The 26,337-nt window shown below is 38.7% G+C and overlaps 5 protein-coding genes across 18 annotated transcripts in view; 4 read left to right on the top strand and 1 right to left on the bottom strand.

Annotated features, from left to right (window-relative positions):
* Positions 1 to 2,504, top strand: part of LOC144031002 (ephrin type-A receptor 6-like) — a 187,172-nt gene extending 184,668 nt beyond the window's left edge. For 2 of the 4 annotated variants that reach the window (XM_077537683.1, XM_077537682.1), the window contains one exon: positions 472 to 2,504. In XM_077537683.1, the coding sequence (XP_077393809.1) occupies positions 472 to 646 (175 nt within the window). In that variant the 3' untranslated portion in view covers positions 647 to 2,504. Of the gene's footprint in view, positions 1 to 469 lie in introns of all 4 variants that reach the window. The other 2 variants (XM_077537681.1, XM_077537680.1) reach the window with 1 other exon arrangement.
* Positions 2,505 to 3,530: 1,026 nt separating this feature from the next.
* Positions 3,531 to 6,578, top strand: LOC144030646 (ADP-ribosylation factor-like protein 6). 5 transcript variants are annotated; one of them, XM_077537106.1, is made up of 9 exons: positions 3,536 to 3,873; positions 3,955 to 4,005; positions 4,095 to 4,156; positions 4,230 to 4,301; positions 4,377 to 4,471; positions 4,553 to 4,682; positions 4,985 to 5,040; positions 5,153 to 5,165; positions 6,199 to 6,578. In XM_077537106.1, the coding sequence occupies exons 1-9, from the start codon at positions 3,751 to 3,753 to the stop codon at positions 6,221 to 6,223; spliced, it is 627 nt and encodes a 208-aa protein (XP_077393232.1). In that variant the 5' UTR covers positions 3,536 to 3,750; the 3' UTR covers positions 6,224 to 6,578. The 5 variants fall into 5 exon arrangements, with proteins under 5 accessions (XP_077393233.1, XP_077393234.1, XP_077393232.1 ...); XM_077537104.1 differs by lacking the exon at positions 6,199 to 6,578 and adding an exon at positions 5,488 to 5,857 and having other exon boundaries at positions 3,537 to 3,873; XM_077537105.1 differs by lacking the exon at positions 6,199 to 6,578 and adding an exon at positions 5,488 to 5,857 and having other exon boundaries at positions 3,543 to 3,873; positions 4,233 to 4,301.
* On the bottom strand, positions 5,856 to 10,768 carry LOC144030644 (F-box only protein 47-like). 3 transcript variants are annotated; one of them, XM_077537096.1, is made up of 11 exons: positions 10,511 to 10,768; positions 10,122 to 10,287; positions 9,577 to 9,738; positions 9,398 to 9,474; positions 9,249 to 9,323; positions 9,056 to 9,167; positions 8,242 to 8,415; positions 8,027 to 8,176; positions 7,795 to 7,937; positions 6,362 to 6,521; positions 5,856 to 6,287 (listed from the first exon to the last, which is right to left on the bottom strand). In XM_077537096.1, the coding sequence occupies exons 2-11, from the start codon at positions 10,279 to 10,281 to the stop codon at positions 6,190 to 6,192; spliced, it is 1,311 nt and encodes a 436-aa protein (XP_077393222.1). In that variant the 5' UTR covers positions 10,282 to 10,287; positions 10,511 to 10,768; the 3' UTR covers positions 5,856 to 6,189. The 3 variants fall into 3 exon arrangements, with proteins under 3 accessions (XP_077393222.1, XP_077393224.1, XP_077393223.1); XM_077537098.1 differs by having other exon boundaries at positions 10,633 to 10,768; XM_077537097.1 differs by having other exon boundaries at positions 10,122 to 10,768.
* LOC144030645 (claudin-14-like) lies at positions 9,962 to 16,011 on the top strand. Of its 5 annotated transcripts, XM_077537100.1 has the most exons (6): positions 9,962 to 10,224; positions 11,853 to 12,031; positions 12,125 to 12,252; positions 13,144 to 13,350; positions 14,865 to 15,117; positions 15,211 to 16,011. In XM_077537100.1, exons 5-6 carry the CDS (start codon positions 14,884 to 14,886, stop codon positions 15,700 to 15,702), a joined length of 726 nt encoding a protein of 241 aa, XP_077393226.1. In that variant the 5' UTR covers positions 9,962 to 10,224; positions 11,853 to 12,031; positions 12,125 to 12,252; positions 13,144 to 13,350; positions 14,865 to 14,883; the 3' UTR covers positions 15,703 to 16,011. The 5 variants fall into 5 exon arrangements, with proteins under 5 accessions (XP_077393226.1, XP_077393229.1, XP_077393228.1 ...); XM_077537103.1 differs by lacking the exon at positions 9,962 to 10,224 and having other exon boundaries at positions 11,584 to 12,031; positions 12,182 to 12,252; positions 13,150 to 13,350; XM_077537102.1 differs by lacking the exon at positions 9,962 to 10,224 and having other exon boundaries at positions 11,584 to 12,031; positions 12,182 to 12,252.
* A 1,545-nt stretch (positions 16,012 to 17,556) lies between these two features.
* Positions 17,557 to 25,968, top strand: LOC144030979 (high-affinity choline transporter 1-like). The gene is made up of 10 exons (XM_077537647.1): positions 17,557 to 18,044; positions 18,112 to 18,198; positions 19,380 to 19,600; positions 19,675 to 19,788; positions 20,974 to 21,129; positions 21,439 to 21,587; positions 21,680 to 21,823; positions 21,980 to 22,133; positions 22,823 to 23,040; positions 23,702 to 25,968. The coding sequence occupies exons 3-10, from the start codon at positions 19,417 to 19,419 to the stop codon at positions 24,350 to 24,352; spliced, it is 1,770 nt and encodes a 589-aa protein (XP_077393773.1). The 5' UTR covers positions 17,557 to 18,044; positions 18,112 to 18,198; positions 19,380 to 19,416; the 3' UTR covers positions 24,353 to 25,968.
* The last annotated feature ends 369 nt before the right edge of the window (positions 25,969 to 26,337 follow it).

Genomic DNA, 26,337 nt, shown 5'->3' with positions numbered 1-26,337 from the left:
TTGATATATTTTTATTTGGAGGTGGGGGATTAATCGAAGGAACTTCTCGGAGTGTGATGTAGGTCTACATGAGGCCAATAGTACGTCGGTTGCCTTGGCTTATTTAGATTGAATTGAAAAGGACATCTACCAGTCTGCCCAGATTGGCAAATGCGCCACCAGCCTAAAATCAGGATCTACTGACATTTGCGACACGACACATTTGCACTGTCTCCAAAAATACAGCCCAAAATGTTATAGGTTTGAAGTAGTATTTTTTTTTTATGTACAGTCAATTAAAAAACAAAAAGAAAATGGAATCCTCTCAACTGCCTGATATCCTCTACTATCGTTTGCTAACCTTATGCCCACTCATTAGCAAATAAAGGGAACGCCCCCTCAATTTTCAATAATATCATCTACATTCTCCATTTATAAAACAGTACGTGTTTTTTGTGTCCACGTGTGCATGCCCCCCCCGTCCGCCTAGAGATGTGAGGCGTATCGGGGTGGATCTGATCGGCCACCAACGGCGGATCATCAGCAGCGTACAGGCCCTCCACCTCCAGCTACTGCACGAACAGGAGAAAGGCTTCCACGTATGAGGTCGCCCATTCATCCGACCTGGGAGGGACACATCGACGGAGCGGATGGCAGTGAAGTCTAGACTGTGAAAGACAAACTTCACAGCCCTGTGCCTGAGTCTTAATCCCTTCGATGGTCTGCAGGAAGGACGTCATTCGAGTGGACAGACCCCACCCAGGCTAGTAGTTTCGGACTGTTTTTCTACTACACACCCCCTTACCTAATGTACGTGGTCTGGCCAGACTATTTTTAGACCGCCCAATAGACTTTACAGTCTGGCCCAGGCTCTCACTTAGGGGAATGTAATGCCTTGTTACAGCTGCGGTATTTTCTGTGTGGAGGTAAATTATCTTAGACATGTAGATTTACGGACATAATCTACTGAATCTTTGGAAATGTTCTTTTCTTGCTCATGTAGCTGCTCCTTGGTGTGCAAAGTATGTTTCTACCCTCAGAAAAAAAATACCCTCACCACTTTTCATTTTGTAATATGATCATTTATCATGAAGGTATGTGCATTACTTGACTCTCTCTCTCTCCAGAGAGTCTGGTACTCGAATACTTGAAGTGGTGAGAAGCAAGTCAAGGAGATTTCTTGAATGTTAAATTGTATAGACAACTAATCAGTAATTATTATCATAACCTTATATCTATATATGTGCAGATCTATATGTCAAAGCCCTAGTGAATCTGAATCTTATTTTATTTCAAATTGTATTTATTTATGTCAGATCAGCAATAATCATGCAGTCACCTCAGTGTCTCACAGAGATATGAAAAATTGTGCAACGGGAGATGAACAAAGATGGCGTCCGTATGGATGGTTGCCTTCACATGAAAAAAACAAAAACAAAAACAAAACAAAAAACACATACCGTTAAGTCAAAATTATTTAAGAGTTGCCCGACAGAAAACAATCACGACTGTCTTAACATGTGAATGTTCACATCATTCATAAATAAAGTATATTATTTCCGGTTAACAAATATCTATATAACATAGACTTATATGGTTCTTCAGAATTATAATAAATACTTTTAGTTAAAGATATCATTCATTTGCACACACGTGATAAATGGCATTCCGGTCTGCATTTTCCAGTCGCTCTGCTAGGCCACTTGTGTGCTTACCTTCTGATTATGTAAAGGTTGTGGAATTTGTGGCAGTCTAGGAATCAAGTGTACATACAAAGTAGCCTGAAATGAAAACTTTTGGAACTGCAGTATAGTTGATGTCATGTAGTCAGATGTTTGCCATTAAAATTATTTATCGTCATTCTGGAAAATAATGGTCAACAGGCGGTGGTATAGAAAAAAAAAAAAACTGAAATATGAATATAAATCAGCTTTCTTTGGTGGGATCATGGAAGTCAGCGAGACTGGCAGCTTTTCAAACTTTTGACGAAGTTAGCAGAGAGAGCACGAACATAAACAGCAGCATCTTAAGTTGTCTCGTCCTACTAGCAACGGTAACATGCACACACATGTATGCCTTACAGTCTGTTCACACTTTAGGAAATATGTTTCAGTGGAATCTTAAGGACCTAGACCTTAAACAGAGTTATAGACCATATCCATAAGAGTGAAAAATAAACTGGCTACAGAGAGCTGCTCCATTCAGTCATGGTACGCCTCCAGCCATCAGGTATAACTTGCACGCACACATACACGTACACGCAGTATCTACTGTCCATTACATGCACTTTCACTGTCACAAACCCGTCTTACAGTCAATGGAGAATATCAGATGCTGTTTGTCAAGCATGTTCTACTGCTGAGCAATGTTAGAACGTTCTTTTGTACAAAGTACAAGTATACTAATGATTACAATTCTTGTATTTTATTTTTTTATAATTTCCAAAGAGATGTTGTAGATCACACTGTAAGAGGCAGTTAACTGCAGATATTTATTTGCAAAATAAATCTGAAAAGCTCTGTGGGTTTGGCTCACTGTTTGTTTTGCTTTTTTTTTTTAGTTTGAATAAGTTTGTATCAGTATGAATAGTTTTTATGTGATTTAACATATATATATATATATATATATATATATATATATATATATATATATATATATATATATATATATATATATATATATATATATATATATATATGGAATTCTGTTAAAATTCAGTTATTATTTATATTGATTATTTTATGTTTTATGTGATATTTTAACGTGGTATAAAATTGATCCCCCCCAACATTAAATTCAACTACTCTTAGTGAGACTAAAACGAATTGTAATTAACGTGAATAATAGCAAAAATGTCCTTGTTTTTTTTTTGTTTTTTTTTCTTTTTCTTTTCTTTAATTAATATGAGCTTTCGGCGGTCATTTTAAATGCTTGAGAATTGTAGTACTACTTTACCTTACTTTATATTATTACAAAATATTGAATGACCTTGCAAATGGCACATATTCCAAATATTTAAAAAATAATAAGAATAAGCTAAAACTAATACTAACACTCACTAAACAAAACACAAAGTATTAAAAAATAAAAAAAAAATAAACTAACAAACCTGCTCTAGAACCTACCGTAATTAAAACTAATTGATGTTAAACACCAAAAGTCAAAACTATTGGATCCATGGCAGCATTAGCTCAGATGTTCAGTCTACTGATTGGCATTCGAACTACCGTCCAGTAAGTCCATTTAACATAAATTTTTTGTAAAATGAAAAGACAATAATCAGCCTAGAGGTGGAGCTGTTGCTCCACTGATCATCTCCAAAGTTGATCTGTTGAAAAATTCAATCAAAAATCGTCACTGTTAACTTTGTGTTTGCGCCACTATTCTTGACAGGTGACTTAAACAGGACGGTCAAGAGCACAGAGCGACAGGCTTTGAGTGTAAACAGGCTAAAGATCAGCTGCGACAGCAGCTGTTGTTTTTGTTGTCGCTGTTGTCAAGCAGACCTAATGAATCAAATTCATTAGGAAGAAAGGCCTGGGAAGGTGCGCGCTACCATGATGGGGGTCACCGGGTGGTTTGCAGATCTTAATTCGTCCTAATAGGATTAGCTGTTGCAAGCTGGGATGCACAGGCAGCATCTCAGCACGTTGTAGTATTCACTCCAAGCAAAGGGAACAAACTTGTTTTCCTCAGGTTGTGATTTTTGTCTCGTTGGATTTACAGTAATCAGACAATTCATGGGGTGATGCGTAACATCAATCAGGTTTAATGGGGCTGCTGGATAAACTGTCGGGCTGGCTCGGCCTGAGGAAGAAGGAAGTCAATGTTTTGTGTTTGGGACTGGACAACAGCGGCAAAACGACCATCATCAACCAGTTGAAACCAGCTAATGTAAGTAGTCACGACTCATCTCAACAACCTTTTTGGGACAAACAGGGCAGTAGTGGCAAAAGTCTGATTGCTTGTTTTCAGCATTCCAATTGTTTAGGCCCATTCTCAGAGGAGTGGAAACATGTTAGTCAGGTAAAGCTTATCATACTTGAAATATAATATTTCCATGTTGATATACTTGTCATTGCTTGTCTGTTTTCTGTGTGATTGTGCGCATACAGACACCGGGTCAAGAAATAGTCCCGACAATTGGCTTCAACATTGAAAAGTTCAAGAGTTCAAGGTAAAGTCAAAAACAATTTGAACGTATAAGAATTCCTAACATCATAATTGTGTTCTCTCTCTATCTGCATAAGCAGCCTTTCCTTCACGGTATTCGACATGTCTGGCCAAAACAGATACAGAAACCTGTGGGAGCACTATTACAAGTAAGTACAACTATTGCTCATTTCTTACAATCATTACAACACCTCAATGAAATCTGTCTTTTGCTTGCTGCTCAGAGAAAGCCACGCCATCATTTTTGTCATAGACAGCAGCGACAAATTGAGGATGGTTGTTGCCAAAGAGGAGCTTGATACTCTTCTCAACCATGGAGGTATGATACGAAATCCATACCGGTTGTTGTGCTTTAAGTATGAGTTGAATACTAAACCGTTTTCACCGTGTTACCACACAGATATCTGCAGTAAGAAGTTACCCGTGTTGTTCTTTGCAAACAAGATGGATCTACGTGACGCCATGTCGTCCGTCAAGGTCTCCCAGATGTTGTGTTTGGAGAACATCAAAGACAAACCTTGGCACATCTGGTAATGCTTCACATTAAACTCCCGTTCTGCTTATTAGATTCGACATTTTTTTTTTTTTAAAGGAAATGCCCTTGAAATGGAACGGCTGATCTGAGCAATCTGCTTAAATATAATTGGCAGGGACAGCAGCATAAGACTTGAACCTGAGTGACTCTTTTATACTTGTTTGCCACCTTGTTTACTCATTAGACAGATGGAAGGCAGATGGATGGAGAGCGAGGCAGTTTGAAATGTTCAAGTTGTGAAAGTTAACGTGCGCTATGAGGTGATTAAATGCGCAACCTGCTCTTTTTGGCCCTCAGTGCTAGCAATGCTATCGAGGGAGAAGGCCTGCAAGAAGGGATGGACTGGCTCCAAGGTAACGCATGTGTATATTTATAATGATACTGTATGTTAGTTTATTTCAGTGAATAATGTCATCTGTATCCTGACAAGTATCCTTACTTAGACGTCTTTTTTCATACTCATAGAACAAATTGCACAGTAAGTACACTATCACTATTCTTTCTGTATGTTGATTGTTGTAGTAGTTTTATTGCTGCGTGCTTTGTCAATATTTTTTTAATATCTTAACCCCCCCCCCGCACCTCCAAAAAAAAATAATAATAATATTTTGTCTCTTCTCTCTTTATTTTATCTTTTTTAATGGGTAATTATTTCCAGGCACAGTTTATCCTCACCCACTTCCTTGCATCCATTTTAAATGTTGCTTTATTAGAAATTCCCATTGTGTTAGTACATTTTAAATAGAATTAGGATCTTTAATTAACTTCAAATGTTTTGGGTTTGTTTTCCCTTTGCCTAGGTCATATCAAAACAATAACCAAGTGACTGAGTGACGGACATTTGGATGTGCAACATTTAATCAGAAGTTATATCAATCCAGTTTTATGTTGTAGGTCAACACTTATATTACCATTTAGGTTAACCTCAGTAAAACTGTTTTTGTTTTTTATTCTATGTCAAGCACTTAACATGTTATGAAATGATATAAACATACTGTCTTTTGACACCAAGGACTTCAATACAGATTGAATGACGTATTGACCAGTATGTAACTATATCAGTACCATCCTAGTGTTTATAAATGTTTGGGGGGTTTTCCATGCATTTTTTTACCTCCTTTTTTCCTATACATGTTTTATGATGGATGACAATAAAAGTCTGGTAATGTATTGTATAATGTATAAACTTTATTTTTCTTGTAAGAAGCCCTTAAATAATACAACTTTGAATTCCAAACTTTCATGTGTCAAACAGTAACTATGGAAATGGCCCAAAATGAACAGATGCCACAAAGCACCATTAAACACATCAAACTGCATTACAACCTCAATTACATTTTTGATCAATGTAAATAAATACCAGTGTCATTAAATAGTTTCTTTTGTAATAAATATAAAACAAAGATTAAATACTTAGTAACCAATTAATCGTTGAACTGTAACCTACACAAAATCTCTCTGCTTTGTGTAATATTCTCTCAGCAACTCACTTTTCATCGCTCCTATTTCAGCAACATGTGGAGGAATTTTGCATGAAATCGAGCGCTGGCGTCCAGGAGGATGCACATGGGTGTGAAAATGTCCCTGTTTGGACGGTTCCCTGCAAATAGTAAACGCGTGAATATAATTTGAATGTGCTGTCACCTAAAGACGAGGCGTGCTGACCTAACTTACCATCTAAAAACACGTAAAGAAACTCAGCGATGACCTCTGAGAACATGGTCTCCAGATGGCGGACGAAGGTGAACCTTTGGACATCCGAGGCCAAGCCCGTGTGGAGCTGATGGACCAAATGCACTACCCAATTCATTTCATAGCCATCCTTTTCACACACCTAAATATTCGGGATACAGAAAAACACGTTTTAAAAATGACTGACAATTACAAGAAATGTGCAGCCTTGTTGCCTCTGCAGTGGGGTTGAATTTTTCTGATAGTATCTAGCTTGAACAATTACGAAAAGGCAGTTTGTGTATACTGTCCAACTCAACAGACATATAGGGAAGAGCAGGGTAAGTAAGTACCGGTAGTGCCAATTTTTACTTAGTGTCTTTTAAGCAAGGGGATTACATGAATGTCTCCACAACTAAAATATATTCAGATAGTTTAGGATGTTGTGCATACATGAGAGAAATCACTATGAATCTTTAATAAACTGTTTACGAAATATAGGTTTAGAAAAAAAATGTTTTTTTGGCAAAACTTAGCCCCCAGTGCGGGGTCAGTTAGTGAGAATTCAGTGGGGTAAATTGTGCCATTGACAACTGAAGTAAAAAAAGATCATTTTAATCTCAAGATTATGTTCTATAAAAGGAAGACAAATTCAATACAAAACTTTGATTTGCAGGTTTCAGAGGCCTTTTCTTCTTTCATGCTTTTCGCTTTTCCTGTTCAGCCTTTTTTATCTTCTTCTTTGTGAGCCTTTCCAATTCCATCTTCTCAGGTGTGTCAGTCACAATCGTTGTTTTCACTTTATTTTTATTTTTACAATTCTATTATTTCTTTCTGTGGATTTTGGCAAGGGTAAAATAACTTGTGAAGTCACATAACCCAAGTGAGTAGAACAACCAGATTTGTCACTTGGTGAGCGCTTGGGAGTTTTGTTTTGTTTTTTTCTTCTTATCCCTATATTTTTTTTTATGGGCACCCTGCATATTTTTATCTCCTTTCTAACCTTACATATGGTCTTCCCCTCTTTCACTGCTCTTTCAAACTCCTCAAGAGGAGCTGAAATCCTGTCTAAAAGTACTAAAGCACTAAAACAAGTGAACTGTTTTGAAAGTTGTCTGTAAATGTTCAAACACAGCCATCAAAAAACATTAATTATATAAATTTTACTTTGGAGGGCAAAAAGATGTGTCCATGTGTCTCCTTTTTTTAACCGGATGAGAAAAATGGATGTCTCTTCAAAAATATGTGGTCACATGACCAACTTCTTCTATGCTTTTCTAAATAACAGGGGTGGAACTACTTGCCCCTTGGCACACATTACCCCACTCTCACCTACAGTAATTTACCTCCATCAAAACAAATCCAAATGGAATTATTCACTTTTTTTTTCTAAATGTCTCTTTTTGCATGAATGACACAATAACATGTGTACCAACCAGAATAATGTAGACAATGATTTGAGCAATGTCTCTGATCAGTCCAGATTGGGCCCTGCTTGCCAACACAGTGTAGCACAACTTATTGCCGCATACCACCAAAAGACGAGCAACATTCTCCAAGTGCCATGGCTGAGGAATGACTGCAAATACAGAACACAGCTTTGTTTGATGTACTGTATATGAACATGTTTCATCCATACATTCATAGCATTCAAATGGATGGAGTTACTAATGATCTCCTCAAAGACTGCCAGCGTCGTTTGTGTCGTCCAGTCTTTTAGTCCGGGTGTGTGGAAGAGCAAAAGGATGGTTCTGGCCAGGTTCCACAGAGCATCCTTTGGCAGCTCCCGTTCCACCAGATCCTGCCAATTGATGGGGCCTGCAAGGAGGTAGGAAACCCCAGTAACTCGTTTTACACCACAGGCCGGGCTGAATGAAAGTTACCTTCAGACAGCTGTGGCCCATAGAGGATTAACAGTAGGTGTGCCTGGCTGACCAAGGGCCAGGGCTTCAGGAGCTGCAGGAGCCAAAATACACAGTCTGACTGATTCGGTGACAAGTCCAGCAAAACTTTGCGGCAGAAGTAGCGGAGCTCCAGTTCTTCAGAGGATTTCAGGCCTGCAGTCACAGATAGAGAACCAATGGATAATGTTCTTCTTGTGACAGGATACAGGTCAGGTGTCAAGACTGTCCATAAATGGTGGCATTTTGGCCCTAAAATTTCAGACATTTCAACTAAAATTTTGATCTGCTCCATCAGTGCAATGAGTAAATTAGTTGACATATTTCAACAGATTGGCATGGATAATCATAAAATACATTTTAAATTCAAAAAGTGTTGCTGCAAGTATTCTGGAGCAAAGAAGTTGATAAACACGAAAAAAAAAAAAAAAAAAAAAAAAAAGACCTTAGGGCCTTATCCCAAATTGATGGCTTCAGTATATAATTACCCCAACCACTAGATGATAAAGTTAGATTGAAATAGTGTTTGTTTGTTGAAGCGCTATTTAGATGGAGACTCCAAGATCAGCCTTGAACTCTACATTAAACTCAATAGATTAGACCCCAGATAACAATTACTCGACTCTTGGAGTAAATCGCCCCATTGAAGCTGTAACAGCCTCCAACAAATTTTCTGGAAGACTTTCCACAAGTTTTCTACAGAATGTGTCCACAAATGTGAGGACAAGGATCCAAGTCCAACCCAACCCCCTTACTGATAAATTTGAAGAAAATTTGATTTGTTTTATACCCATACCAGGTTTTCCAGTAGTAGTGATTGCCTCAATTTTATGCAGCAAATCTGTGACTTCACACAGGGAGGTGAACACTCTTTGGCACTCGAACTCATCCCACCCTGCAATTATGGCCTGGAAAAGAAATCAATTTAAAAAAAAAAAAAAATTTAAATACAAAAGTTTAATTTATCCAGCCACCATTTAAGAGTTCACCTGCAAAAAAATTCCATATCTAGATAAACCAATGCAATTTGGTGCTGAGCAAGTCTCCCGCAAGAAGCATGGAACCTGCAAAGATGTTAAAAATTCAAGAAAATTAAAATGTATTACACAATAATCTCACCCTTTTTACCTTTTCTTACCTGTGAAAACTTGTGCAGGATGCATTTCAGCCTCTCCTTTGTGGGCAGTAACATGGTGCATCGTTTGAACAATACACCTGCAACAACGAGAATAACGTTACTTACAAAAACTTATTATGGGTTCAAAATAGATACTCAAAAAACACACACAATACACTGATATTTCCACAACTACTTACCCAGGTCTCTGAAATGTTGGCCCAAATATTCCTGCTTGCAGAAATTGGTGCCATGAAAGTTCCGGTGCATCATTTTACGCTTCCATGCCAGGGTGCCGATATAGTCCACTACAGAGTTATTCATCTGCTTGGATGCCAAGCAGAACACACTCACCTCCAGCACTGGAAAATATATTTCAGAGAGAGAGAGAGAGAGAGAGAGAGAGATTGAATTATACATTTGAAAAGTTAGTACTTGGAAGTGTAAGCAATAATAATAATAATAATGATAATAATAATAATAATAATTATTATTATTATTATTATTATTATTATTATTAATAATAATAATAATAATATGTGAGCGATAATGTATTTAAAATTGTGGCTGTTTGTAACTTTGCAGTCCTGTACGTTGTTCCTGCTCATACTTTTACATGTCTAAATCAGTCTCCCAGTATATGTGATATCGCTGCTTTAGAGTTACTTTAGAGTTAGTTAGTTAGTTAGTTAGTTAGTTAGTTAGTTAGTTAGTTAGTTTAGAGTTGCTTGTTAATGCACCTTACCAGACAGGTTGTCCAGAATGAGATGAAAAACCTCCAGTGGAAGTTTTTGGAAAAAGTTTCTGCTGTCCTGCATCCGACTGCGAGTCGAGATGGCTTCCCGATGGTAAGTCCAACTGGACGGATTCGGCCGATTGTACCTTCTTGGTTTTCCTCTCGCCATTATTCCCTATAAAATGTCAAATATGTACGCAGTCTACCAGTATTTGCTAGCGTAGGTAATCAGTGGAAATAGTGGTTGAAATGTATCAATTTAGCTTGCTAGCTAGTTGGCTAGCTCACCGTAGTTAAAGAGCGGCAAATTGCCACTCTTTGTTTCTTTCTTTCTTTTTTTTAGTTACACAACTATACACTTACTTATAGTTATACGTGGTACAATAAAAGAGCCTCGCCAATTTGTTTGACAAGTTGCAATATCAGCACAAGAGTTTTTAGTGAAATGTCACTCGACTGTGGCGCGAGACGTTCAATAGCTTAACACCTGGTGGAAACGCAAACATTTAACAGAATTTACCTTTATAAATAAATGAGCCCTGTGAAATGCGTTACTTTGTGGTGTTTGGTAGCCTCAATTAATTTTATAGCTGAGAGCTAAGCAACCGATCGATCGACTGCGTGGTACTGTACAGTAAAATTTACATTTAAGTGCCGTAAATAACTAAGTACTTCACTCTCCAACTACCAACAATAAAGCACAAAGTACCTACACACAGTCGTCTAATTTTGTTTTTCTAAGCCTTATTCTAATTTTATACATAGTTTGAACATTTATCACTCCATGTAAATGATTCAATGTTTTCCTTATTACATATAAAAAAAAACATATTTTTACTTAAACCTTTAAAAACGAGCGGTCATTGAATGCATCTGAATTGCACTTGAAGAAAAAATGTACATGAAAACTTTTCATGTATATTTGTCATATATTTTTTCCATTGAAAAGTAAAATACTGTACATTGCACTGGATTTTAAAAACTTAAACAGGCAGTTTTCATATGTACAATCTGAATTGTAATATTTAATTCTATTTCGTATTTTAAGTGTGGTACATTTTGGATAAAGGCGCCTGTCAATTCAAATTACTGTTCAACTACTGGAAGAAAAAATGTGGATCAAGTGTCCCCCTCCTAGCTAAAACTTGTTCTAAATGTGACTATTTCCCTTGTCTGCATACTTCATTTCATTAAAAGACAAACTGGTGATTATTTTTTCTCATAAAAATTGGTTGTTTTTTCATTAATGTTTTTTTTTCCTCCGCAAAATGTTAGCAATGCATTTTGTTTCCTTTGTTTAGCAAATGTAAACTGAACCATGAACTGTGATTTTTATTTTATTTTTTTCATACTGTTACACCAATTAATTTTACATGTGGTTTCACCGATTTAACTGGCCTCCTGGAGGCAACCATCACTACAAAGTGATTAAAAACAGTCATCACGCCCCTGATCGAGACTGTCTGTGGGAGTGTTGGTTCGTAGTGTGCAATTGTGAGGTCTGATTTACAATCTTAAGAGGATGTGTCTATACTTGAGTTCATTACACAGCAAGACAGTATGACAAGATGTGTGGCATGCAAGACAAAGTATTTATGTGACTCAGGACACCCAAATATATTGTGTTATCGCCGAACACGTTGCACAACAGCTACACTCTCAGCTGCTAATCACAGGATTATTCCGTCGAACTAAGACTATTAGGTGTTCCGCATTTATATGGCGTCTCCCACACCACAGGCACGCTTTGCAGAGGATCATCGCCTCAGAATTGAGCATTTACAGTGAACAGAACAGAATTCAGAGAAGAGCTGGTCAACTTTTCCAGCAGGTTGTGTCCTTTGGTTGCAGATGGACTACGAAGGGCACTGGATGAGAGAACAGCTTTTTTTTAATGACTACGCGGGGCAGACCTCAACGTATGTACTGCATTGACACATGTTCAATAGTCACATGTATGTCCAGTATTGGTCATTCAAAACAGAACATTTCCAATTATCTTTTACAACAAGCCATCACAAAGCTGCGCATGACCTCTTGTCTAAGGCCGACGTGTGGATTGCTTCTAGGCCAAATGTACCATCTGCACCCCTGTGACCATGATCTCACAAGCAGTTTTTACCACGTGCCGGATGTTCAGGTGTGTCTTTACTACAGTCGCAGTCTTTTATTCACAGTCCTTTTCTCCATCTTGTCTTTTGTTGTCTAATTTCACATGGTAGTAAAGTAAACTTAGGGCAACCTTCAGAGTTGATCACAATCTATTCCAGGACAGATGTCCTAAGATTTGTATCCAACAATGTTTTAAGTAATATTTTAACATTGTTATCTGTCATATACTGTTTATGTAAAGAGTAAACCTCTGATTTAAATGAAGCAATACGTTTTTTTAATGTGTTTATCTTTTGGGTAAGCTCATAAAAAACAAACTATGTGCACAGAACCAGCGCCACAAAATGGATTGTCTCCCAAATTAAAGCTTCCGCTGTAATTGTAGATGTTTTCGTTGTGAAATTAGTGTACAAATGTGTTTTACAGCATTTTAACTAAGTACAATGAACTTAATGCACAATGTGTTATTCGTGTAATGGAAATTCTGGTGGGTGCCAAATTTAGCTTGCCATTATTATGAAACTGCCGAGTCATCTCTCAAGATCCTTTTCCCTGTTGACCTTTTGTTCAAAACACGCACCAGGAAAAAGACTGAGGAAGTAAATGCTTAACTAAACAGATAAACTTGAGCTGGTGTGAAATTGCCACAGCAAGTGCTAGGTGAGCTCAAGTCATATCACATCAGAAATTATACTATTAATCAGATTATTGCAGAGGTCATAATGCTCAAACACAACCTTCATAGTGTGAGCATTTTCAAAGTTAGCGGTTTATATCAGTACAGTATTCCACACTTGGCTGGTTTCTGTCAATGTTTAATTTCTTCTTCTCTCCTGAGGGGCGGTGAGGATGTTAGCAAATAGACCAGCGCAGCGTGCCCTCCTGAGAGAAGCTTTAAACTCAACACTGCTCTCATTAGTTACAGATGCAGACACCTGCCACTCAGCGGAGACTGATGCCGATGAAGTTTCCGCTCCTTTACTTCACACTTGAGGAATAGCTTAAGAATCCGTGACAAAATGTAAGCTCGTTGGAATTCACCATACTACTGGGGACAGTGCCCTTAACTGGAAGAATCAACCACGGCTGCAGCCCGAGGGACTCAAGAATACATCTGTTGTTGAAGGTACTTAAAAGGCCATAGTGCTTTTTTTTTTTTTTTTTTTGTATATTAGGTATGACAACTGTATAAATAATCAAATGGCATTTGTATCAAACATTCTACAGAATACTCAAATTAGATTTATGTTGTCATAGAGGTGTTAATTTAGCACTTTTTTTTTGTGGTTTGTTGTGTACGTGAGATGAAAATGAATCATAATGAAATGTACCGCTAATATTTTGTTGAGATTGTTATCCAGTGACGGATTACAGATCATTGAAACCCAAGTACACTCTTGATTTATTTTTATTTATTCTGACGTTGTATTAAAGGCAGAACAGTGGACAAGTGGTTAGCAGGTCTGCCACTCAGATCAGAGGTTCGAATCTGGTCTCTGCCGTTCCTATGTGGCGTTTGCTTGTCCTCCTCCTCATGCTGGTGTTTTTCTCCCGGGCTTCCGCTGACATTCCAAACACGTGATTGCATGTTGTTAATTGAATACTCTTAATTGTCCTTATGTGTGAGTATGAATCTGAATCATCTTTATTAGCCAAGTATGTAAAAAAAAAAAAAAAACACACACACACACAAGGAATTTATCTTCAGTCACAACCCATACAAGAAACATGAAAAATGACCAACAGAGGAAGACAGAACGGGAAGCCTGACGGTTCGCTAATTGGCACCCCAAGTTTCCTAGATGAAGGAAAAGGAAAACATGAGGAAACGGGAGAGGGAGATGACTAATTTATTTATTTATTATTTTAAGTCTATATATGCCCTGTGACCCCAAGGAGGACAAGTGGTATTGAAAATGGTGGAAGACAGCCATAGTGCCAAAAAACGTTTAATAACGATTAGTAAAATCACAATGTATGACGCGATAAACGTCAAATGACGTCAACCACTTTTTTTTTTTTTTTTAATCAATGGGCAGTGCAACATCTAAGCGCAGCGCTGCTTGGTCAATGGGTTGTGAAACCAAAAACACCCACTATCTATAGCCAGCAGATGGCAGCATTGCATCTCTTTTCAATGGGCTGCCGGTGTATGGAATTACAATGAATCATGACGGAATCTGATGAAATCTGATGAAATAGAACGTTTTCAAGGATGACGCGAATGATCAAAGCCTTTGTCACATTAAACCTAATTCACAGAGCGTCACTAAACAAAAAATATTAGTGTCAAAGTCACTGTGGAGAAAATGTATCTTTTTTTTTCAAATTTCGCTCAATGTTACTCAAATTACCTACTTTCAAATGGTGATTACTAAAGAAAATACTTTTTTTTCTAAGGAAAGGATCTTTTATGTTCATGTAGTAAAAGCACATAATATTCTGTTTGCCTTGAAAGATTAGTTAAAATTCTCGAAATCGGCTGGCACTGTGTTGTTTTTGTTTGTTTGTTTTTTTGTTTTGTTTTTATAACGTGGCAGTAAACGATAACCACGTTAGATTTAATACCTCTCTAAAACTATTGTGAACGTACAGTTTGTAAAGACAGAATATTTGATTCAGACACCTTGTTATTTGCAGCTTGGGACTCTTTCCAAACATGGCCAGCACTGCAATTCAGCTCCTTGGTTTCTTCCTGAGCCTGCTGGGGTTTGCGGGAACGCTGGTCGCCACCGTGCTCCCACACTGGCGCAGCTCAGCCTACGTGGGCTCAAACATCATCACGGCCACCGCCTACATGAAAGGCCTGTGGATGGAGTGCGCGTGGCACAGCACGGGCATTTACCAGTGTGAGTCGTATCGGTCTTTGCTGGCGCTGCCACAGGACATGCAGGTACAGCGTTGAACATGCATACTTTTGTTTGAACTTAGAATAGAAGTGAAAAAGAATCATGTTGCACTAAATATCTTTCCTCTTCATCATTAGGCTGCCCGTGCGCTCATGGTGCTCTCCTGTGTCACCTCCGTCCTGGCAATTGTGGTTTCTGTCATGGGGATGAAGTGCACCTACTTTGCCCATGGCTCATTCATCAAGTCCCCCCTGGTCATGAGCGGAGGGATATGTTTTATCTGTGCCGGTTTACTCTCCTTGATCACGGTGTCCTGGACCACCAATGACGTCATTATAGATTTCTATTACCCTTTCGATGGCACGAAGTACGAGATCGGCCTGGCGGTGTATCTCGGTTTTGCGTCATCCTGCCTCAGTTTGAGCGGAGGATTAGTGTTGTTCTGGAGCAGCAAAGGTGAGCGGTCGCAGAGGCGTCCCCAATGGCAGCCTTCATCCCCGCCTCTTTACATCAACACCACCTACCCACCGGCTCCTCCATACAATCCTCCAGAGGCCCTCAAGGGCAATCACGCACCCTCACTTTGCTCCGCCTCCAGCAATGGCTACAGACTGCATAATTATATCTAACATCTTTGTGGAAGTGCACAACTAAGCCAAAAACGGTCAAGTGAACTGTTCTAATAACTCACAGAAACTCACTGCAATTTGGACAAAGCACCACTAGAGGGCGACAGTTATCAGTAAATAAAAATAGTGGCGACAACAAAGGCTGTTGTAACACGGTTAATGCAGACCAGATGGCTCAGTTTTGTTTTGTTTTGATTTTTAAATAGTATTAATCATATTGGAATATCATGTAAGATTTGTTTGGGTGGTTTATTTAACCATGTCAATGAACAACATTACCGGTAATTAAAGTGTGCCCCTTAAATGCCATTGCCATCATTTCATCCATCATTTTCTTCATGTGTATACTGTACTCCCACACAAAGCATTCATTAGCTGCACCTGCAAAACTATATATGTACAAGGAACACTCCCAATTAGAGTCTCACTGTGCATGTCAGCTGTCACCTGCGTAGCAGCTAAATTATGGTACCTGTCATAAGTTATAACAATGTAGCTACAGCAGCTGTCACACTTTGAATATTTACATTAAGCAGTAGGTATGAAGAGCGTGGCAATTTATTTCACGTTTTATAGAGTTTTTTTTTTTTTTTTAATGAACTTTCAGTCTTTAGCATATCACTAGGTACCTATTTCAACCTTCACATAAAAAATAATGTATTTTAAATCTGTGATAATCATACTGAGAACAAAATACTGTTTTACAATTGCATTTCAGTCTGTTGATCAGTTCTACTGTAAAACTATAAGGGTCGTGGTAAAATTGTTTAATAATGTGATATAAAGTATTATTCATAATAATAATAATAATAATAATGCACCAGTTCATAAGAACGGAGAATGGCCTCCTTCACAGCTTTGTGATCAGAACTTTGATCAACAGATGACACATTAATAAGTATAAAACAATTTCATTGTAATTAAAGGTGCTATAAGGTGTTGGTTACGAGCTAAAGCAAAGTCTGTTGACCTGATTTAATATGTAGCTCTTCAAGCGATGACGCTATCAAACAAATGAGCTGCTCTTTTTCACTTTATGTGAACCAATAGTACTCTCATCTGCCGTGACTTTAGTTGCTCTAGCTTGAGTTTTACATTTCGTGGCTCAATATCTGTGTCTCTCTCAGTGTCAGTCTTTTTACCCCACGTTCTTATTTAGACTCATAATCCCCCAGAAAGTATTTGATTCTCTCAACAGACCAACAACTTTTTTTTCCCTACTTCCTTTACTGTAAGCAGTGTGATTTTTTATTTATAGTTGGCTAGAAAAACAAGTAAACAAACTTGCTAAAAATAAAATAAAATAGAGTTTCACCTCAAACTTTTCATCACCAACAAGTCCCTTACCTTTCTCCTTTGACCGTTTGTCATCTTCAGTTTTCTTTTTCTTCCGTTTTTCCGTGCCGCTGAGATAGCTTCTTTTTGATGACATTACGGTGTCTGTTTTATTAAGTAATACTCTCGCTAACGGGAAGGGTAGATGGGTAGATTTCAATCATTCTGACACAGTGACGTTGCTGACGTTACAAACTGACACAAAAACACCAGCCACTTCTTAACATCACAGTTTATTTTATTTATGTCCTGTTTGTTTTTTTAATAAAAAAATTCATGTAATAAACAAATATTAGAGACAGAATAAAGACTACACATAGAGCTTGGGGGCCCTCTGTTGGCTTGGGGGCCCTAGGCAGCCGCCTACTTCGCCGAAAGCCAAACAGCCAAACGAGACTAAACAAGAGTCAAGCTATTGTTTTCTCCCATCACTACAACCTCATAAATCCACTTTTACCTGACGTTTGGTGTTCTGAACTTGAGTGTTAAAACCTGAGATTTAGTGGTACGGATCGTAACCGAGTGATTCACACTTGCAGACCTGAAGTGGCCCACAAAATTGGGAGCGCATGGACGCACAAATCATTCAGCGTAACCATCTTATAACCAGAGCATCGCGAGTGCTTTTACAAAGTTGAGCAAGCAAGGCCAGTACAATGAAACAATGATTATAAATCGAGGCTGAAAAGTAACCAAGTGAACATTTCATCCATTGGCAATATAATGTCCACATATTGGAAAGCTTTGCAGACGGGGCTGTGCGTCACGCCACTCTCTATTAGGTGCTATTTTGGTCCTGCCCTGGAAGACATTCATCCAGCATCTACCCACCCTGACAGCATCCAATAAACCCACCACTCCCATTCATCTCCACACCCACGACAAACCACCCCCCACCCACCTTTTCCACTCTCTCGCTCTCTGACTCTCTCTCTCTCTTTCGCTCCCTCTCTCTCTTGCACATACTTTCCGCAGATGTGCCAGGGATTTGGAGACTTAAAAACACTGTAAGATAATAATTGTGTTTGGATTTTCAACACCGCTACAAGGTGAAACATAACTTCTATTCCACAGGCATCTTCTTTGATACAATTTTGGAAGCTTCTTATTCCTGCTTTTGGCTGTGGTTATCAACTCATTCATATTCCTCCAAAGGAAAAGGTGAGATAATGTTTTCAATTCATATTTTAAACTTCCCGGTCTATTATGTGTAGCCAAAATGACAAATGTTGATTTAAGCATGGATCAATAATGTTTAGCAGCCCCCAAGAAATCATGATGTCAGCGCAACAGGGAGCCCCGAGGTCTGGTTCTTGGGATGCGGCACATTTGAGTTCAAACTAAAGCTTACTTATATTTGACTTAAACTGTACACAGTAAAAGAAAAATATATGTGACTTTTCTTTAAAAAGCTAAATATTTAATGTATTCTGAATTGTCCAATGCCACAAGGTCTATTTTGGATTTTGCTCATAAACTTATGGGTGGGAAGAAAAATCTTAGCTCTGGAACTGCAAAAGAATATACAATTTAATGACAAAATAAATATTTTTGTAGTCTCATCTGCAGCATATGAGAGTTGTGCGTGTTCAGTTTGGGGAGCAAAACATGTTAAACTTCACCTTTTTCAACAATATGAAGGTTATAATAGAAAAGCAATGTGTTATGTGGAGGGCTATCTGATTTCATTGGAAAAAGTGGTTGTAAATAATGTGCATCATATCTTCGTCAAATAAATAAAGGATTAATTTTATTCAGTTTATTATTTCTTAGATGCACTTTATAATTCGGGATTATATACACAGTGTGCAACATAAATGAATACATCCCAACAGATGTTTGAAAAGCTAAATTTTCCTTTTACAAATATTCAAATTAAAAATCCCCCCATTGATTCCATTTTTTTTTTTTTTTTAATAGATTAATGTTGCAAAAACGAGTACACACTACTGGAGAGCGAGGATTGAAAATGAAATTTAACTCACAAACCAAAAAGAGAGTCTACTCATCAGCAATTTGTGGCTTTCCAATCTGCATTCATGGTATTATTCACTGAGAAATATCTACCGTAATAATAGCTTACTTTTCACATGGGGTTTTATAGTTAATGTGAACACTTTGTGCAGTTGATGTTCACTTCTGATGTGAAGATTATTATTCATGTTTCTGTAAGGATCACTTATTTGAAAGCAGATTTGGTTTCCTTGCTACTTATTAAGAGAACTTGTAGATCTTGTCAATAGGTTATCCAAAACAACTGTTCAAGGTGACCTCTACTTTTGCACAGATGTAATTTAGAACTGCCAATTCATGTTTCTTCCATTTCTTTCTCTGTTGTGTAGTAGTTTTCTCAATGAGCACTTGAAGACAGGAAACAAGATGACCATCCACGTCGAGGGTCTGGTGGCCATTGTGGTTTTTTATCTGGTGATTCTCTTCGTGGGCATTTGGGCGGCGTGGAAGAACAAGAACTCCGGAGTGGGTGATGGCGGGGACCGGAGCGAAAGCATCATGGTCGGGGGCCGGGACATTGGCTTGTTTGTGGGTGTATTCACGATGACCGGTTAGTAGTCCCACTTTGTTACCAGAGAAATATTTAGGTGGTTGATAGGTGACGTGTCTTATTTTCTTCTTCAGCTACTTGGGTAGGTGGTGGCTACATCAATGGGACAGCTGAGTATGTCTACTTGCCTGACTATGGCTTGGCTTGGGCCCAGGCACCATTTGGTTATGCTCTCAGCCTGGTACTGGGTAAGAAGTACTGTCCATGTGTAGTTCATTAAGTTTTGTTGTTGGAAAGGACATTTTTGACCATGCTTAACTGGCTTTAAAGTGCAAAAAATAATAATACAATAATAATAATAATAATAATAATGATAATGGTGTAGTTAAACATTGTCAATGCTACTCTAAAACTTTATTTAAACCATGATAATCCTGAAGTTAATGTAATGGGGTTATGTTACCAAACTTACCATCGTTTAGCGATATGGCGACTGTGGCAATTTCTGCCTTCATATAAACTCAGTTTACGACATTATTCTCTTAAAGACCCTGTAAAGCTTCTAATCAAGTACATTTTTGATGTAGTGTATGGCTTTACCTCAAAAATTTGGATTAACTTAATTCAATCGTGTGTTACCACTTGAAGTAACTCAGTTAAGGTGGTCAACAATTCTCTTTTTAGACTTAAGTTGGTTCAGCAATTATCTTTTTAGAGTGTAGGTGTCATTTTAATTTCTCTGTGTTATGTAATTCATATTACCATATTCATTCGGGCTATCATAATACGTTGTAACACCAAGCACTGTGGTTATATAATTAGCAAGAAGTACTGGTAGCCTACCTGTATGTTCTCAAAATGTCATGTGACCCACTAATTGAATGATGTATGCTACCATGTTTAGTAAACAGTTGCCTTTACCTAAAGTGTCTCTGTTTTGCGAACCAACATACGCCAAGCAAAAATGACACAAAGTGATAAAACACGGTTAGCTCGCAAGCTAGCTAGTGGCTAGCGGCTAGCGCCTCTTGTTGTGCCATGGAAAGCCCCGCGATGACCCGGGTGTGATATATTCCAGCCACCAGAGCTTTAATCAGAAATGTTTTTGCAGCTCAATCATGTTGAAATTTGTGGGAATAAGAACAATGCTAGATGAAGTAGCATCCATTTAGTGCTGTTAACACTCTTCTCTGTCGTGCGACTAATTTACAAGACATGCATGTCCTTGTTTTCGCAATGGTTTTGTATCGCTCAGTGTAGTAAATTTTTTTGCTGATTGGCTGAGATAAATAAATGCAAGGTTCTGCTAACAGTGAGGCATGTGGCTTCCTTTTGTACCAGACCATTAGTTAGTAAGGTGTTACTGTTGTCAGATCCTATGAAATAAATGTTGTGAAATGATCTGTAGTGACATCATTTCTGACTTCTTCCAGGTGGCCTTTTCTTTGCCAAACCCATGCGATCCCGTGGCTATGTCACAATGCTGGATCCTTTCCAACAGCTGTATGGAAAGAGGATGGGGGGTCTGCTTTTCATCCCTGCTGTCATGGGTGAAATCTTTTGGTCTGCAGCCATTTTATCTGCCTTGGGTAGGTGATTGTTAAATACTATCTGGCCAAGCCATTGATTTCCAACCACTGTGCCAAGTCCCAAATGATTTATTTATTACAAATTATGTAATTTTGTTCATTTAGCTATGCTAGTGACTTATAGTGACAATCAGAACTATTAAATCTCTCTTCAAGCTCTTCAGGTAGATGATAGAAGGTGGAGCTTTGTGATTAAAACATACCCAAATTTTACACTAAGTACATTGTGAAGTTTCTCTAAAAGAATATGAATGTGCCTCTGCACAATAGAAGTTGGGAAACACTAATCTAGACGAGCTTGTCCGACAGGGGCCACTCTGAGTGTGATCGTGGACATAAACATCAACATGTCAGTGGTGATCTCAGCCCTGATTGCTATCTTCTACACTCTTGTGGGAGGACTCTACTCTGTTGCTTACACAGACGTAGTTCAACTCTTCTGCATCTTTGTGGGTTTGGTGAGTTTCACAATCAAAGTGCCAAAAACATGACAGCCACTGATTTTCATTGAACGACCGGCGATAATTTTATTCTGTCATCTGACCATCAGTGGATCAGTGTGCCTTTTGCGTTGTCCAATCCTGCCGTGTCAGACATCAGCGTCACAGCCAGGGAGGCGATCCACCAGTCACCCTGGCTGGGAAAGATTGAGCCTGCAGACAAATGGCTCTGGGCAGATAATTTCTGTTTGCTGGTAAGTTATACCTATCTTGAGGAAGGTCCATCATACAAACTAGTAAATCTGTCCGTTTTCATAGGTTTGATTTTTATTTGGTGGCGGGTGTAAGTGCAATTACTTCATGTGCTAAAACTCTATAAGAAGTAAATACAATTGTATTTCTGTTTCTAGATGTTGGGGGGGATTCCCTGGCAAGTCTATTTTCAACGGGTTCTTTCTGCCTCTTCAGCTACCTACGCCCAGGTCCTTTCCTTCCTCGCTGCTTTCGGCTGTTTGGTCATGGCAGTTCCCTCCATCCTCATAGGAGCTATAGGGGCATCCACTGGTAAATGCACACTGCCATTCGTGCTGGGTCCTTAGTTTGCCTTCTTCCGTAATAAAACAGGGATTCTCAAATGATGGATTGGGCGTTTGGCTAAATTATGAAAGCGCTATATAAAAAGCAGTCCAGTCCGGTACCCAATGGAGCTGTAGCTCATCTTCCCTTATCTAATGTCATGTTGTTCTTTAGATCGCAAACTTCATCACAAGACAATTAAAACACCTTTTCCGAAAAATGACTTTTTAAAGGAAAAAAGATGCCACGCAGGTTTTGTTTACAGCATCCTAGCTTTTACCAGATGTGTAAATGTGGACGCCTACTGTGACTCGAGTGTAAACAAGCGTCAGAGCCACCAGACTGCGCACATTTAGTGAATATTACATCTGAAGACGAGCTAATTAATCTGACCCATCTGAAGCTGTTTCATGTACTGTGTAACCATGCGGCGTTAATCAACCTCTGCTTGTTTGGAGATTGTAAACCTCTAGAGAACAGTTAATTTTTCAAATATGTCACACACTTGAAGAGGAAAGAGAACAAACCGACTGACACAAAAACCAAGAGTACTAGTTTATTCAAACATACAGCGTATAAGCAATGCAATGTACTGGAACCAGTACACCACACAAAAACCCACTTGCTGAATCCTAAAAACATAGAAATGCATTTCAAATTTCCATCTTCATCTGTAGACTGGAACCAGACCTCTTATGGGGCCCTCCCTCCAAAGGATAAAGACGAGTCCGATATGATCCTTCCGATTGTGCTTCAGCACCTGTGCCCACCTTACGTCTCCTTCTTTGGCCTGGGAGCGGTGTCAGCTGCCGTCATGTCATCCGCAGATTCCTCCATTCTCTCGGCCAGCTCCATGTTTGCCAGGAACATCTATCAACTTGCCTTTCGACAGTCGGTAAGACCGCGATCAGTTAATTAAGAATTGCCGCATTTTGCACCAAGTCGTTTGCATCAGTCAGCATTCATATAGCAGTTCTCGTTTAACTCGTTCAATCGCAGCCATTTTCACTGAAGCAACCCCCTTCGCTCCAGGCTGTTTTACTGGATTTTGACTGATTTTGCCAGACCCACAGAATATTGTGTTCTATTGCTATAAGGACATGGAACCTACCAATTCAAAGATTACAGTCTCTTCTTTCATCAAGAAAAAAAAAAGTATAATTGTACCTGTTTCCGTTTTGTCGCAATTAGCATTAAAATATAACTAAGTTTCCTCATTATTCGCAAACCTGTTGAAAACACTGGGGAAAAGAGCTTGTTGCAACATGGCTCTGGTTGATCTCTTATACTCTGTTGCCGCCTGATGGACGTTTTTGATAATAACTGCCATTGCTTTAAGCGACCTCTTCATGTCAGAGGCTACGTCAAAGCCTTCTGTATTCTCTAGCATAAAAAAAATAAAAAATAATACCTTTTTGGGAGCAAATAAGTTATTTATTGCTACAGTACTTAAATCATCGTATATCAATCTAAACGACAAACCAAGATAACCAAAATATCTCAACGAGTATTTGGTGGATGCGGATTCCAATGATCCTTCTCTAATTCTCCTCTAGGCCTCGGACCGTGAGATTGTCTGGGTGATGCGTCTTACTATCTTCGTTTTCGGAGCCCTCGCCACAGCCATGGCTTTGTTAACAGGAACAGTATACGGCCTGTGGTACCTGAGCTCGGACCTGGTCTATGTCATCGTCTTTCCCCAACTTCTTAGTGTCCTTTTTGTCAAAGGAACGAATACCTACGGTTCAGTGGCTGCCTACGTCTTTGGTCTTTTGCTACGAATTGGCGGAGGTGAGCCCTATTTAAAACTTCCTCCCTTCATCTATTACCCTGGATGGGTGATCCAAGAGAAGATCCACCACCTCACTGGTGATGTCGAGTATTTCGTCCAGCAGAGATTCCCCTTCAAGACAGTGTCCATGGCGGCATCGTTTTTGGCAAACGTTGCATTTTCCTACCTGACAAAGTACATATTCGAAAGTGGCACACTCTCACATAAGTACGACTTCTTAGATGCTGTGGTCTCCAAACACAGCAAGGAGATCATGGACAAGGCCACACTGGTGAGCCACGATAATATCATCCTTTCAGAGATGGCGCCCGTCAAACAAGCACTGGGTGCTTCCCTCGCGGCGACCTTTACCAACCGAGAGGTCCTAAGCAACGATGAAGTGTCGAGTCCTGAGGAGTTTCCGGATGAAAACTAGGCATAAAAAGGCACAACGCAAAGAAAACTCACTACTGCCACACTAGGAGTCAAAGCAGTAGAGATCTGCGATGGCTTCCATGTGATCCTACATATTTAATTTCATACTAATGATGTTAAAGGATGTTCCCAAAGTCAAAAATGTTTCCAAGAGTGGTCGTTCCAGATTGGATGCTTCAAAGGGAAGACTTGAGCCTTAGGAATTGGCGATTGGAACTTTTAGGTCTACAATTCCAATGGTCAGATGGCCAATTTCAGTGTAAATGATACGTGTTGTTCCGCTGTCTGTAATCCTGTTGTGTGTAGCAGAGAATATTCCATGAAGCAAAATGTATTGTCCAAACCGAATGGTGGCTTTTTCTAGTGTGGTGGCTCCCAATCATTAAGTATATCTGATGCCTCCGTTTCGAATATTCCTTGCCTAGAACCTGAGAGTTGACTGTTGATCAAGCATAGTGTTATGTTTTAAAGGAATATTCTCACAACAATCATAGTTAAGTGCCACTACATGTAATCGAAGAGAGGATTATGACTTTTTTTTTTAATAGAATGTATACGTGTAATGAGAATAGTGCAATACTATACGAAGGAATTGGCGTTATCTGGTAGTGTGTAGATAAGGTCCATCTGAAAAGTTCCATGAATGGTGTCACAAAAACTATTTCAAATCCAAACTACGAGTCTTCCCATTCATTGTGGGACAGAATCTAATCCAACAAGTCTAAAAAGAGATCCAAGGTAAGCTGAGGGTGGTACAAGGAAAAGTCAGCATTGACAACACGTCTGTTCATAATGCCCTGAGCATCCAACAGTTCAAGGCTGAGAAGTAATGGTGGGGCAATGGCAGAGAAGTGATGGCGCAATCTCCATGGGATTGTAATCTTTTTTTTTTCCCCCAAGCTCAGTGGGATCCATTTTGCAAATATGGACAGCATCAAGAAGGCCGTGCTGCCAACTGTGAAGAATCCAAGAAGAATCCTTCCAGTCGTGCCTGAAAAATGTGGTGGCGAAGGCTGGGAATGTGCGTTCGGCTTTATTGACTTTACTTTGAAGCGGATAACCAAGGTTGGATTTGAAATATATATTTTATGCCACCAATCCTGGAACCTTTATGACTTTTTTATTTTCACCAGGAGTCATTACAAAATACAGTACTGTGCAAAGGTCAGGCACCATTAATATGTTGTTTTAACAATTTTATGAAGTGTACTCTACAACTGTGTAGGAATCAGACTTCTTTGGGTAATCCAGCGACCACATCATGATTGCTGATAATTAAGTATAACATGTAATATTTAAAACAATGGTCTCTAGTATATCTTTTGCACAGTATTGCATATGAACTTGTCCCAAGTCCTATTTGCATAGAGAAGTTTATGAATTGAGCAATAATATTTTTAGTACCGGTATCCATGTTGTACTTATAAATGTAATATTGAGCGGAAAAGTCACAGCTGATGGATTTTAATTGCATTCACAATGCTCTTAAAACACCAGAACATCACATTTGCAGTAAAAACCTCATCCAAACCTCATATGGACAAACTTGTACCCAAAGTAGACTGTTAGATATGAGATTACATTTAGTTACCAAATAAATACCTGGTGTTAAACTTTTCTGTGAAAGAAAAATAATGTATGTGATATTTTTACAATATTTTTCAAATGTTTTATTTTGTAGCCACTTCAGTCCCTTAGAAGTGTAACCCATTGACAACAATGATATCTGTAATTATCACTTAGTTTGATGCAGGCTACTAATATGGTTGGTTCCAAATATCTACATATTAAAAATAACAAAGCATAGTAAAATATTATTCTTCATTAATATGCAATATTTCGCTGTTGGACTAGTATTTTTGTTTGTTAATTGTTAGGTTTGTTGTGGCCTTCTTGTACGTTGTATGCTTAGAATTGGCTTAAAAAGACATACTGCCATCCATTTGTTTCTCTATGCTGACCAGTACTCTCCAACCAACATCTAAG

The sequence above is a fragment of the Festucalex cinctus genome, chromosome 11, assembly GCF_051991245.1.
Source record: "Festucalex cinctus isolate MCC-2025b chromosome 11, RoL_Fcin_1.0, whole genome shotgun sequence".
Lineage (NCBI taxonomy): Eukaryota > Metazoa > Chordata > Actinopteri > Syngnathiformes > Syngnathidae > Festucalex > Festucalex cinctus.
Note: the sequence above shows the minus strand (reverse complement) of the source record. Positions and strands in the feature narration are given on the sequence as shown.